The 13,061-nt window shown below is 42.4% G+C and overlaps 1 protein-coding gene across 3 annotated transcripts in view; it reads left to right on the forward strand.

Annotated features, from left to right (window-relative positions):
- rap1gap2a (RAP1 GTPase activating protein 2a) overlaps window positions 1–13,061 on the forward strand; it is a 70,754-nt gene that overhangs the window by 1,516 nt on the left and 56,177 nt on the right. For 2 of the 3 annotated variants that reach the window (XM_084019848.1, XM_084019850.1), the window contains exons 1-2: window positions 8,796–8,903; window positions 11,745–11,780. In XM_084019848.1, the coding sequence (XP_083875974.1) occupies window positions 8,860–8,903; window positions 11,745–11,780 (80 nt within the window). In that variant the 5' untranslated portion in view covers window positions 8,796–8,859. Of the gene's footprint in view, window positions 1–8,795; window positions 8,904–11,744; window positions 11,781–13,061 lie in introns of those variants that run through there. The other variant, XM_084019849.1, reaches the window with a different exon arrangement.

Genomic DNA, 13,061 nt, shown 5'->3' on the forward strand with positions numbered 1-13,061 from the left:
TTAATGAGAGATAAAGGCATTCATTAAAGATATAAAAGAAACACAGAACAATGTGAAAAAAGACATTAAAACAAAACAAACAATTCAAATAAACTCAAATAAAAAAGATACAGATCAAACGATCAGCGGTGCTGTACAAGACATGAATAATTGGCCAATGTCAAGCAAATAGGCAGACGGAGGCTCTTGACCCAGCAGTCCCAGACTAGGAGGCTTGACAAATCACAGTTCTGCAGCGTTAAGTGGAGAGCTGGTCCCGTGGGCAGGTGTGCATTCTATCTGCTGCAGATCCCAGCTTAAAAATAGACGGTGGTGAATCTGTACCTCTCAGGTGCACCGAATTCACGATTCGTCCCAGTGGCTTAAATGTGTGTGTGAGAATGCACACAGATATGCATTTGCACATGTGAGCATCTTCAATAATATTCATTTTCCCCTTTTTTTCTTTTTCACTCACTTTGAGTGAATTTCTTCACCGTGCCCACACTCCCTGACTCATCTCTTTGCCTCCGATCATGACTTGAGAAGTCCACTTGAGAGCTGATGAAAGTTAAAATATCACTCAAGCAGGAGTACACACACCCTCCTTCCTCCTCCTCACACCTCCTCCAATCATCCTCCCTCTGCTCGTCATTAACCCATCTTTCATTAAACCATCTGCCAACACTTCTCGCTTCCCTCCCTCCATCCCCATCTCTCTTACACCTCCACGCCGTCCTCTCATTATGCTCCTGGGTTCATTAAGTCTCATCTCTGATGATATAACCTACCATGCAGGTCATTGCACATACCTCTCCAAAACTCTGTTGCTCTCCCTCTCTTGCGTAGGCTATTCCTTCTTGGCTCCAATTGTTTCCAAACCAAATCAGTCTCTTCCTCCATGAATCCGCCTCTTATTCCCTCTCACCTCCTTAGGCGATGAGATCAATGCAAACTTTAATTCGGTGACACACGAGTCACAGCAGTGGAGGGGATTTGCTTTAAACTTTCCATCAGCTGGTGTATTTATGTCTTCCCATTAAGTGGAAAGAGTGTAAGGAAATTGCGATGTGTTTGCAGATTCCCCTATGGGTGATTCTCATTGTGCGCATGGGATTTTGGGTCTGTGTGCTGCTCTTTATAGCCCGTCAGAGCTGATGGATGTTTTTCTCTGATCAATGACGTCTGGAAGAGTGAGCAAAGGGGGGGAGAGATGAGCGCTGAAGGCACCGTGGAGGCTGTGGGTGGAAGAAGTGCTGTGTGTGTGTGTGTGTGTGCATACAACTTCAGCCTCTTGATTCGTGTGCACATGAGCCGAGTCTGTGTGCAGGAGAGCGCATGCAGTGCTATACGTATCTATCTGTCATCCTATGATTGTGTGTGTGCGTGTACATTCATGTGTGGGAGTGTGGTTGGGCTTGCTGTCACTTTCACTAAGTGGAGAAGTTGGAAACTAAAAATAGAACGCAAATGAGAAGAAGGTTCATTGAAGAGAGAAACACACGAGAAAAGAGAAGATATAGCATGGACATAGAATAATGGAACTATGGGAATGTGTATGAGATATATTCATTTTGTATTATTTCATGTAATTTTGCCCTGTGCCACTAGGGGGCTGTTTTTGCTCTGTGGCTCAGCCGACCTCGGTTCAGCCCAGGCCATTTAACCTAGAGGAAACGCAGACAGGTATTGCGGATTTTGGGAATCAGACTGTGCCTATGAGTGCCTTTGTAGTTTGATGTGGTGAGCAATTCGGTTTGTTGTTTTGGTTACATGTGTTATGAGTTAAAGTTATTGCCGTTGTATGATATATGAAGGAAAATAAACCTGCAAGATAATTTTAACAATACTGAACTCTCCGTCTAAACGTCTAAATCTAATCCGCCGTATTGGCAACCAGTAACCTATTTAGCGGACCTGCTACATTGTGGATTTAACGGTGTTCATTTGGAAACCACGGATGTGAGCTGGGCAATTTTGGAGTTGCCGATTGCTGATTGGAGCTACCAGCGAGCTATGGGGCCACCATAGCATCATCACACCGGGACACCATTCATCAAAGCCGGCAAATTAGGGTACGTGGTGATCGGCGCTGATATTATGAATGGCCATGGTCATTTGTGTGCACACATTTGCGTAAACCCTTGTTTTTGCGCAGCACAAACTCGTTTGCAGGCTTATTGATTAATAAGCCAATTCACTTTGCGTGGTCATCATGGCCTAAGAGGAAAAAGGCCAACTTTCCCTTGAGACTGAACTTGGTGTGGGTGTAGGGGTAAAATCTGTAACTGAAAAACGTGTGGTTAAATTAACACCCAACGCTTTGTTGGAAAAAAATAAGCACTAAATTTGGTCGAACTGTCGAACGCAAAAGAATTGCTAAATTGATGGACGATAAAGAGCATGTAAATGAGGTTGAAAATGACACACAGGGAGAAATTGGACTATCTAAAAGAGAAAGTTCTGTTTCACTTGCTTGTGCACAGGAGCCTTGAGCAAGAATTATCACTGGCAAAAAGTGCAACCGAATGCACCCCAGTGTTTTGCACATCGGAGAGAAGGAAAGGGTGACTCAGAAGGTTCAGAAGGATGGTGAGCAGAATAATACTCAGTCAAATACTTCTGACAGCTGTACAACATCCTCCGCTTGTGGTCTTAGAGGGACTGGCCACTGCAGTGGAATTCTTCCCATTCTGCCTGTTAAGGTAAAGTGCTCAAAGGCAACAAGGTTATTGAAACCTATGCTTTTCTGGACCCAGGGAGTACAGGAACTTTGTGCACCAGGAAGCTAATTGACAAGTTGAACATGGAAGGACGCAAATTCAAGATTCATATCCGCACCTTGGGCCATAATAACGCAGTAGAAAGCCCCGTTGTTGACAGTCTGGAGATTTCAGGATTTTCTGGTGAGTGCTTCTATCCACCTCCCAAAGTGTTTCCCCAGAAAGAGATGCCTGTCTCTACAGCCAACATAATCAGTGAAATGGAGCTGAGAAACTGGCCTTATTTAGAGGATGTAAAGATTCCCCACATAAACGCTGATATTGACCCGTTAATTTGCACAAATGCCTCCAAGTTGATGGAGCCTTGGGAGGTGATTAACAGTCGTGAAGATGAAGATGGACCCTACACAATCCGAACCCTACTGGGGTGGGTAATAAGATCGACAAAGTTCAACAAAAGGGATGTTTACGCAAGGAGAAGGTGGAAACAAACCCAGTACATCTCTGATCTCTTATGGAAGAGGTGGATCCGCAAGTACTTACTGCTTTTACAGGAGCGTCAAAAATGGAGAAGAGGAGTTTTGTTCCTGGAGACCTGGTCATGGTTGTGGACTCCACAGCACCACAGGGGTCATGGACTAGGACTAGTCCTAGAAACCTCCCCTGGTAAGAGAGGTCTGCTACGTGTGGTTCGTTTGAAGATCAAGACAAACATCATTGAACGACCCATAACCATAATATACTTGCAAGCATATAATGGTTATGGATCGTTCAAGCATGCTTGATGAAGCTAAAGAGTAATTGGTTCCCATTTAAAATGGGCTATTTTTTCTGTATTTATGGCTCTTTTGAATTTGGTGTAATTGCTCTGGCAGATTTAATTAGGGGCTGATTAAGTGAATGAAGTGCAGACACAGTGTTGTGGATTTTGGGAAGCAAACAGTTTTCAACTGTGCCTTTGTACCTTTTTGTAGTTTGATGTGGTGAGAAATTCGGTTTGTTGTTTTGGTTGCATTATGAGTTAAAGTTATTGCTGCTGTATGATATATGAAGGAAACAAATTACTGAACAACCAGTACTAGACTTCGTTTAAGAAGAAACATTGCAGGCCTATATATTGTTGTGCACGTTCCTGCACCAAGACATCCTAATAGTGAATTAAAAGTGAATTATTTGTTTACTGTCCGCTGATCATATTGGTGAATATTAGTCACATTTGTGTATTTCGTAAGAGCATAATAACAATGGATTGTTTTGCAGTGGTGGAGAAGAACTACTTTAAAATAACCCAAGTGCATTTTCCTCATTAAACGTACCCATATTAAGCTCACTTGTGTGTTTTTTGAATTACATTTAAGAATTGTCAAACATCTGTGCCGATTTGCAAAGTCAAGGTTTTGAAAATCTTCCAACATGAATTGTTTACCTCAGTGATTACTTTCAGTCATCTTAATCACTGCCTTTGCTGTGTTTCTGCCACCTGTGAGAGTAGTTTGAATTACATGCACGTGCATGAGAAATAAACCATAATGGGTTTGTCCTTGGCTCATGCTGCAACCAATTCTGTCAAGAAAATCAGACCAGTAGTTTTTCCATTATCCTGCTGGCAAACAAAAACAAATCAAAAACCAAACTGAAAACATAACCTTCTCAGCAGAGGTAAAAAAAACATCCTGGAAACTGCATCATGCTACTAATGGTCAAAATCTCCACAGGGTTGCTTTGAGTATGATTTTTGGATTCAGGGCAGTACTTTTGGTACTGCTCCTTTGCTAAGAATGTGTATAATAAAATGTCATGTTGTTGCAATAGAGCCGGAGGAAAGGATTTAAAGGATAATGTTGGTTTCCCCATCTGGAATGACTGCAGGCAGCGTGTAATCTGCCTTGCATTGAAGAATATTTCCCTTTTGTCCTTCCATATGTGAATATGTGACTCATGAATGGTGAAATGATGCATAAGCCCGTTCTATGCTTCTACGGGGAATTTCTGTGGATTTTAATCAGGTGAACCAGTTTTGGTTTATCCTACAGCCGACGGATGATATTTCCTCTTTCCTTGTGCTGTTTTCAAAGACACAAAAGTTACTAAAGTTATTACACCAACTTAATTATGTGATTAACTCAAGATTGCGTGTTTTCAAGTATTCACAATTGGATTATCTTATTAAATGTGTGTTTTTTGTTTGTTGGTTTTTACATAACTTTGGTTTAATCAGTGGGGTCATAGAGGTTATACTGTCTGCTTGGGTCCACTTTGAATATGATGAATTAATATGTTCATATATATGACATCCGTTACACAGTTTACCTGAGTGGGTGGGTAGTTAAATTGTACACACACAAAAAAAACAAAAACAATTTACTGGTTATCTAATTATAATGAAATAATGATCTTAATTTAATCAGAATAAAAATGCACCCCTTGTCATCATGGGTATCTCATTTATGAGCTGAAATCAAACTTCATGGAAGAGCCTGACTTGGAAGTCAAGAGTTTTGCAGCATAAATCATTTCATCAGTCAATCATCAGCGTACACAGGTAGGCCTATATTAGGATATGCCAAGATGTATTCGCAAAATATTGTTCGGCTGCTTGCTCAATGTCGGTTTTGTGCCTCTGTGTTAGTGAGAATCCGTGTGTGCGTTTACTTTATAATGGATGGTGACGGATGTGGTCGAGACAGGAGCCATTAAGGCAGAGCGTCGGCTCCGTCTCTGAATCAGCAACCCTGCTGGAAAACCTCATATGACTATTAGAGACACACATGGGAGGGATGGATGGAGGGAAGGAGTAGGTCTCCCACGTCTGTCTGGGCGTTCACCACCCCCTGGGAATCCATCTGTTGACTAAATACATTACGTGGCAGGGAGACGGACGGAAGACGAGGACGGAACAGAAGTTGCATTCTTTTTACACACACGCGTCCTAATGCATCATTGTTTGAATACACCTGCACTTGCATGTTCGTTATGTCTTGTTTTGCAATAGATTCATCTTATGTTTAGTATTTGTTTTATCTGCAAAGGTTTTGAGGGACAATTTGTGACAAACCACAATTTGTGGGACTCAAAGCAACAATAAATCGTCAATACCCCGATCACTCTGCATATTCACTAGACCTGAAAACTGCTGATAGTGAGGACATTGAATTATCCTGCGCAACTGGTGCTATGATTTGAGAAAGACTGGGTTTTTATTTGTCTTAGCATATATATATGATATATATATATATATATATATATATATATATATATATATATAGCGTATAATAGGTGTTCTATATATAGAATAATATATAATAGGAGATCTCTTTCTCTCATCTTTGTCTCTCTCTCTCTCTCTCTCTCTCACACACACACACACACACACACACACACACACACACACACACACACACACACACACACACACACACACACACACACACACACACACACACACACGCCTGTGTAAGTGCGAGAAAGCCGAACGTCAATCATGCCGTTGTGATCTGGTATCATCATCACCGTCACCCCACATCGTTGCTGTGGTGTTTGTTGTGTGAATACAAGTCTCACATTTTAGGGGGATGTTGATGTGTTTTTACTCAAAAAAAACCCAGCAAATCATCAAAGCAAGAAGCAAAGAGCTGCCGTCTTGACTGTATCTCTATAGCAGCACGGTGCTATATTTAAGCTATAGGAAACATGCATACAGTCTGTCATTCTGTAGATAGAGTTTATGTTTGGGTTCCTTCTGTGTGGAGTTTGCATGTTCTCCCCGTGTTAGCGTGGGTTCTCTCCGGGTTCTCCGGCTTCCTCCCACAGTCCAAAGACATGCAGGATGGGGATAGGTTCATTGATGACTCCCGTAGGTGTGAATGTGAGTGTGAATGGTTGTCTGTCTCTACATGTCAGCCCTGTGATAGACTGGTTACCTGTCTGTCTCTACTGGTTACCTGTCTTACCTGTCCAGGGTGTACCCTGCCTTTGCCCAATGTCAGCTGGGATTGGCTCCAGCCCCCCCCTCCCCCACCCTGAATACAGGATAAGCAGAAGACGATGGATGGACAAACAGTGGAGAGATTTAGAATAAAGAGATTTAGAATAAACAAGGGGGTAAAATCAATATTCATACAAGCATTTGGCCACGTGGGGGCAGCACAACGGGCTTTTTTCACTATTGATGTGGCCAACAGCAAACGGTTGCATGTTTACTCATCTAGCCCCTGCTGATATGGAATTAATGTGGCAAAAAGCTTTGTGAGCTATCTCCATTTTGGGTGCCGCTGTTCTCTTAAATGCGCATGGTTTGCTGCGCCATTCAGTCATCAAAAACAGAGCTCAATTTAAGGCAAAGCTTTGATTACAAGATGTTGTAGTTGTTGACATTAATATAAACATGCGTATTTCATCTTTAAACCACTAGAGGGAAGGTGCTGTCTGCAAGTATTAGTGCTGTTACTGTTACCCATCGTCTCTACTCTTTTCTTTTCTATCTCTAATTACTATAATTACTTATGCAATGTCTGATCCGCACTCCACATTATGAGTGTTTCATTGCTTTTAATCATGATCATCTCCCCACGATAGAGATGGGGTCAGCGAGAGCACATGAGTCAGGGCGCATTAATAGTATTTAATTGGAAAAAGTTGTGACCATAATCATTCTCAGCAGACGTTCAGTGTTCCTTTTGGTTTCTTGGACTCAATGAGTAACGTTTTAAGTGATTGTAAATCAAATCAAGCTTCTATTCAAAGAAGAAAATGACATCAGGATTTATTGGTATCTTTTATTCTGTGGTGCCATGCCTGTTATTTTGCCTTTTGAACGCCGGTTTACACAGGGCGTAAAAAGAACACATGGCAGCAGTGTAATCCAGTACAAAAGCCTGGAAAACAAGTGTGCCGGTGAGGAAGTGCTGCCTTTGTCAGGCGGGAGTTGAGCTCTTCTTCCAAAGTAAGGGAAGGTGTTGTTCTGGATTCAAGGCTGGATATTCAGCCCTGAGTCCTCGATATAGAGTAGACTTACTGCACCTTGTTGTTGTGGATTTGATGAATTGCAAGCATTAATGCACATTTTCAACATCATTAGATAACCGTGTACCCCCCGGTCTGCTAGAAGGATCATGTTCCAAGATCTGTATTATTTAGTTCATATGGTGCTTGCATGTCTTATTTGAAATGTTTAAATTGAAATTCAATTCAAGACTTGTAATGTAATGAAACTTCAATTTCATTGATTTTTAAAGATAGTATCGAAAAAAACGTAACAATAAACAAATGAAATGCAGACTTGTTTTAAGCAATGAAGCGTAAGGTTTCTTTCAGTGTGACGGTGAGACCTGTCGAGTGGAGTGGGGGAGGAAGGGTTTCAGGAAGGACACTCCCTTTGGTCACAGCATGGGAGGTTTGCATGCATGAACCGCAGCCCAACTGCTCGGCTCTTCTCCCCCTCCCTTTCCCTTTAGCAGTCGAACTATCGCTCTGTGTCAACACACACTGCCGTGATGACGTTTTAATAGACATCACGACTCAGGACCTTCAAGCTACATGATCCATATCATCATGATCAGATTGAAACCATTCGGCTGGAGACTATCATGCGTTGTGGCTGCGTCCTAATTCCAGTATACGCTCTGCTTTATCTTTGCTTTCCTGTGAGTGAGAACTGCGAGTGCAGCCGCTTGGCACTGCAGGAAGTAACCTCGCTTGCTGGTGGCGGGTAAGCGGGCTAACCGCAGATGTTGAGGTTGGTTTTGATGGATCACGAGTCAAAAAAACGCTCTGAGCGTGTTTGGGAAACAAATACGGAGGGTCAGATGAGAGATTGTGGCCCCTCCTCACTTTACTCCTCCCCTCCCGCTGAAATGTGTGTAGGTACCTCAGTGTACCTGTATGTGTCAGATTGTATGTGTGTATGTTTAATAGTCTGTGAAAGCCAAAGAGCAAGCAGTATTTCAGGGGACGGTGGTTGACTGGTCAAGTGGAAAAGGACAACTCTGGGGAAGGCGGGTGGCAAAGAAGAGCAGACGAGACAAAAGGGGAGAGGGAGAGAGAGACTGAGAGAGAGGGAGAGGGAGAGAGAGAGAGAGAGAGAGACTGACTGACTGACTGTCAGCAGAGCACACACTTCCCAGAGGGGAGAGACAGCTAAGAAGTTCAGTCAGACAAAATGCTGAGGAGGAAGAGAAGCGTGTCATTCGGTGGATTTGGATGGTATGTTGACTTTTCATTGGATGCTCATGTGTGTGTTTTATTATTATTATATTTATTATTATGTATGCACACCATATTCAGTCACGTAGTGAGTTTAAATGATGCATATCGTACTGCTGAGAGGTGTTTGTTCTCGGGTGTGTGCGGTGCAGAGATGTAAACTTAGTTTTTTCTAAAAAGGAAGGATGGGTGGAGGGCCGAGGCTGCTCTTCTGTGTTACGCCTCTGACACTTTGTCCTTTGTGTGTGTGTGTGTGTGTGTGTGTGTGTGTGTGTGTGTGTGTGTATGTGTGAATGTACAGTTTCACTTTGTGCCATCTCCGTTCAGGGCAGGATTGCAATCAACAGGCTGCTTTGTCTGTGACTGTTTCTGTATCTGCATCGGCTGCTGTTGTTGTGGCTGTGCTGTTGTGGGACTATGGGCACAGCTCTTCCCGTCACGTTCCCACTGCTGTATTGACAGAGAAGTGTTCCCATGATGTGGCAGAAGATGCCAGGGAGGCCCATTTAGCAGCGAACACTCCGACACACTCGGGTTGAGTGGGGTTTTTTTTTGTGCCGGCTTCCCCGCTGGTTGTCATTCTGACACTGAAGCACTGTTGCAGAGCACTTAACCTTCCCAGCTGAGCCCAGGCAGCGCGTCCTGCCAGACGGGCTGCAATAACCTGAAGTAGACAAAGCCGTGGAGCACATCTAACCAGGTTAATTAGTCACAAAACAAAACAAAAGATTTGAATGTTGTGAGTGATTTCCTAAAGGGACTCAATTTTACACATGAAGTACCCTTGTGAAAACAGCTCTCTAATGAGATTTCAACCCTAAAACTGGCTCTTGGTCGTCCTCCAACTTAACAGAAGTGCAATACTTAGTTGCTGCACAGCTCAGCAACAGCTCAGCATTTCAATGTTGTGTGATTGACTGTGCAAAAAAAACGAATGAGGTGATCGATGATAATTCGTCTGCAAATAAAATAATGACTTGTGGAATAACTTCTCTGCAGGAAACTCTACAAAGAAATATTTTCAGTTTATCAGACAATGAGATATTCTTTTGAGAAAAACAAGTGGCGACAGGCTAATTGTTTTTATATTCAACATTTCCTGCACTCAAGAAATGTGGCTTGTTACCGTGTCTTGAAGGCTAATTACGAGATGTTTTCCAACTATATATCAGTTCTGCAGGCAATCCAAATTGAACTGAATGTAAATGTGAGGCTAGAAGTCTAGTGGATGACTCTTAAGAGTTCATGGGCTTCATCAGATTACATTTGTGTATGCAGCAAAGACAGACAAGTAGACGCACTGTGAGGGAATAATAATACACATCTTTTAAAGCGAATACTACAGTTTCAGCGTGATGATTGTTCTAATGATTTCAAATTAAAGTAGCAGAAGATTATGTGTAAGCCCCTTGGGGACCAAGTATGGCTGTTTGGACAACTCATAATGAATGCATTGCCAAATGCAGGGCTGACTTTGAGATGGCAGACCACCATTTGGTCCCTATAATGTGTTTACATGCACACACAGTCAATTGTTGTATTACTTTTATCTCTAAAGGGTTGGGATTAATAAAAGCTTACATGAAAGAATGATCCGTTTGATGATGCAAGCGTAAGGTGGGTGGTGTATCCTCTCAAATGCTTGGTGATAAATCCTGTGAGAGCCCAGACTGCAGGGCCTTTACAATATTAAAGAGGCTAACATTCGTCATCCAGCAGGATCAGATACCATTGAGGTGTCGTTGCGGCAGAGCAGCAAACAAATGATGCACTGGAAATGTTTGTGTATTTCTGTTGATGGATCTTTAAAAATGCTTTTTGTAAAAAAACTACAGTAGTTGCATTAATTTCACTTGCTGTGGCTCAATATGAACCTATTAGCATCCTGACATCATTCCTAAAATGTAATTACAGAAGCTTGCTTCTCTCTGCTGTAATGCATACAGCGTATGGCTTCCAAAAACCCTGGAAAAGAACTTCAAATGCTATTTAAATCACCCTGGGTCGCGTCTCGATGGTGCAGTAGAAATAGTGCCTGGTGTTGTGTTTGTACAGTGCGCCTGTTGTTTCGCGTCGTGTGGATTTGCATGAAACAGATCAGGCACTGTTCTGCGTGGTTCGGTCTGCAAATTAAAGGGATTAAAGAACTGATGTCACAACATGCTGTTTTCGAGAGGCACGTGAGATGTTTGTCGAACGAGCACGCATATGCATGCATGTGCACACACACACACACACACACACACACACACACACACACACACCTCTATATATTTGTATGTGAAGTTTCCTTCAAACAATATGCGCCACACAGATCCAGCAAACAGCAACTGCAGCAAACAGCAACTGAACCGATTTTTTTTTTTTATATCACATCTTCTGACTTGTGAAGAGTGTTTTCAGTAAGAACAGTGTGTAGTGAAGCATGAATGAATCCCTTATAAACAGTGAGACCTCTCACAACCGGTCTGAGCAGCTTGTAGAGATGTAAACGTATTCAATCAAGTCAGTTGTCAAAAAGCTGTAAATGTATTGCCTCACCTTCTCTATATGAATTAAAGGTCATTTATGGAAATTTAGTACACTTACAGATTAAAATGTATGCCAATATTTATTGCACATTAATGGCTGTTCTTTTAAGTGCCAGAGCAGCCGGCGGAGCCGTGCAGAGATACATTCTCACTCTCACTCACAAAAAAAAAACTGCTTTTGAGCAATGTGTATCAGCGATGTGATCAATAATATATCTCTCTCCCTCTCTGCCTCTGTGTGTGTGTGTGTTTGTGTGTGTGTGTGTGTGTGTGTGTGTGTGCGTGCCTTTCTCTCCTGCTTCTTCTCCAGGATTGACAAGTCCACTTTGTCTGCACTGAGGGCGCGGTAAGTTTGTCTCTAAATCTCACATTAAAGTCTAGTTTTAGTTAATCTTACAATCTCAGTTAGTCAGGCAAAGCCATCATTTGTGTAAACGTGCTTGTGGAGAAATTCCTGGGAGGCGCTGGTGTGTAACGCCTCACAAACGAACGCTGGGACTGCGGCGTTGTCCTAACTCAAAAGCTGCCTTCAATCCGGACCTGACTTCCTCTCATTTGCCATCGCAGTGATTGATTGCGACTCAAACCTCAACAATCGATTCACCGCAGAGCCGCGGGCATTTTCACCCGAGCAGCAAACAAACACACAATGCACACTCCGAAAATGTGTTTGTATTGTCGCTCCCAGGTGTGAATGGGGCCTATTTTATGAATATGAGAAAGCACAAATCAAATTTCTACATGCCTACCTCAGAGCAACATGGATCTTTTACAGGACTACATTCACGTTGCCCTAACCCTGTGACTTTTTGCGGTTTCTTTTATACTTTTCTTTCAATATATACAGGTAAAAAAACATTTGTTGTATTTTTTAAGATACATTTTAATAATAATTCTTAAATGAATTAATTAAGTACATATATTTGACTCTTGAACTTTTTTTTGTCTGGTTGAAAAACTCCACATCTTAAACCCACAAATAAAGCCTGTTGTAGATGTTACATCAAGGCTAGTGGTTTCAGATCCCCCCAAGAGTTTCCTCTGCTGTTTCTGGTTTTCTCCCACGGTCGAAACCCTTTGTGAAAGGCCTCAGCAGTACTTCTGCAACACGCTGCCCTCGGAGGTGGAGATGGTCGGTGGGCACTGTTATGAGGATGCCCCCCTGCTCCAAAATAGTCCGTATGAGTCAAAGCAAGGTCACAGGGAATGATAAAGTATAACTCAACTTAATTGATGACTTAATCTGTCTGTTCTTTGGAAACCAAGAAGTGATGATTTTCGACAGATATTAATATGTTTCCTTTACAGTTCATAGCTGTAAAAGGAGAAGCGACTGTGTGATGTGTGAATAAGTTGCACAATGGCATTGTATCATAATTTGAGGTGTAAATAACACCCGTGTGGTGACATGAATGGATTGGAGGTGAGACCCGACGTGAATATCATTTACTGAGTTGTGTACCTGCTTCACGCGCTGCTCTTTGAGGACATTACAAGTGAGGAGCTTCTCTTTGTTAGAACAAACCACCGGCGAGCCCTGTTAATGGTGGTTGCCGTAGTGACGAGAGGCGAAGGGCTCCTGTGTGTGTGTGTGTGTGTGTGTGTGTGTTTTGTATTAACTCTGTCC

Source organism: Eutrigla gurnardus, assembly GCF_963514095.1.
Source record: "Eutrigla gurnardus genome assembly, chromosome: 10".
Lineage (NCBI taxonomy): Eukaryota > Metazoa > Chordata > Actinopteri > Perciformes > Triglidae > Eutrigla > Eutrigla gurnardus.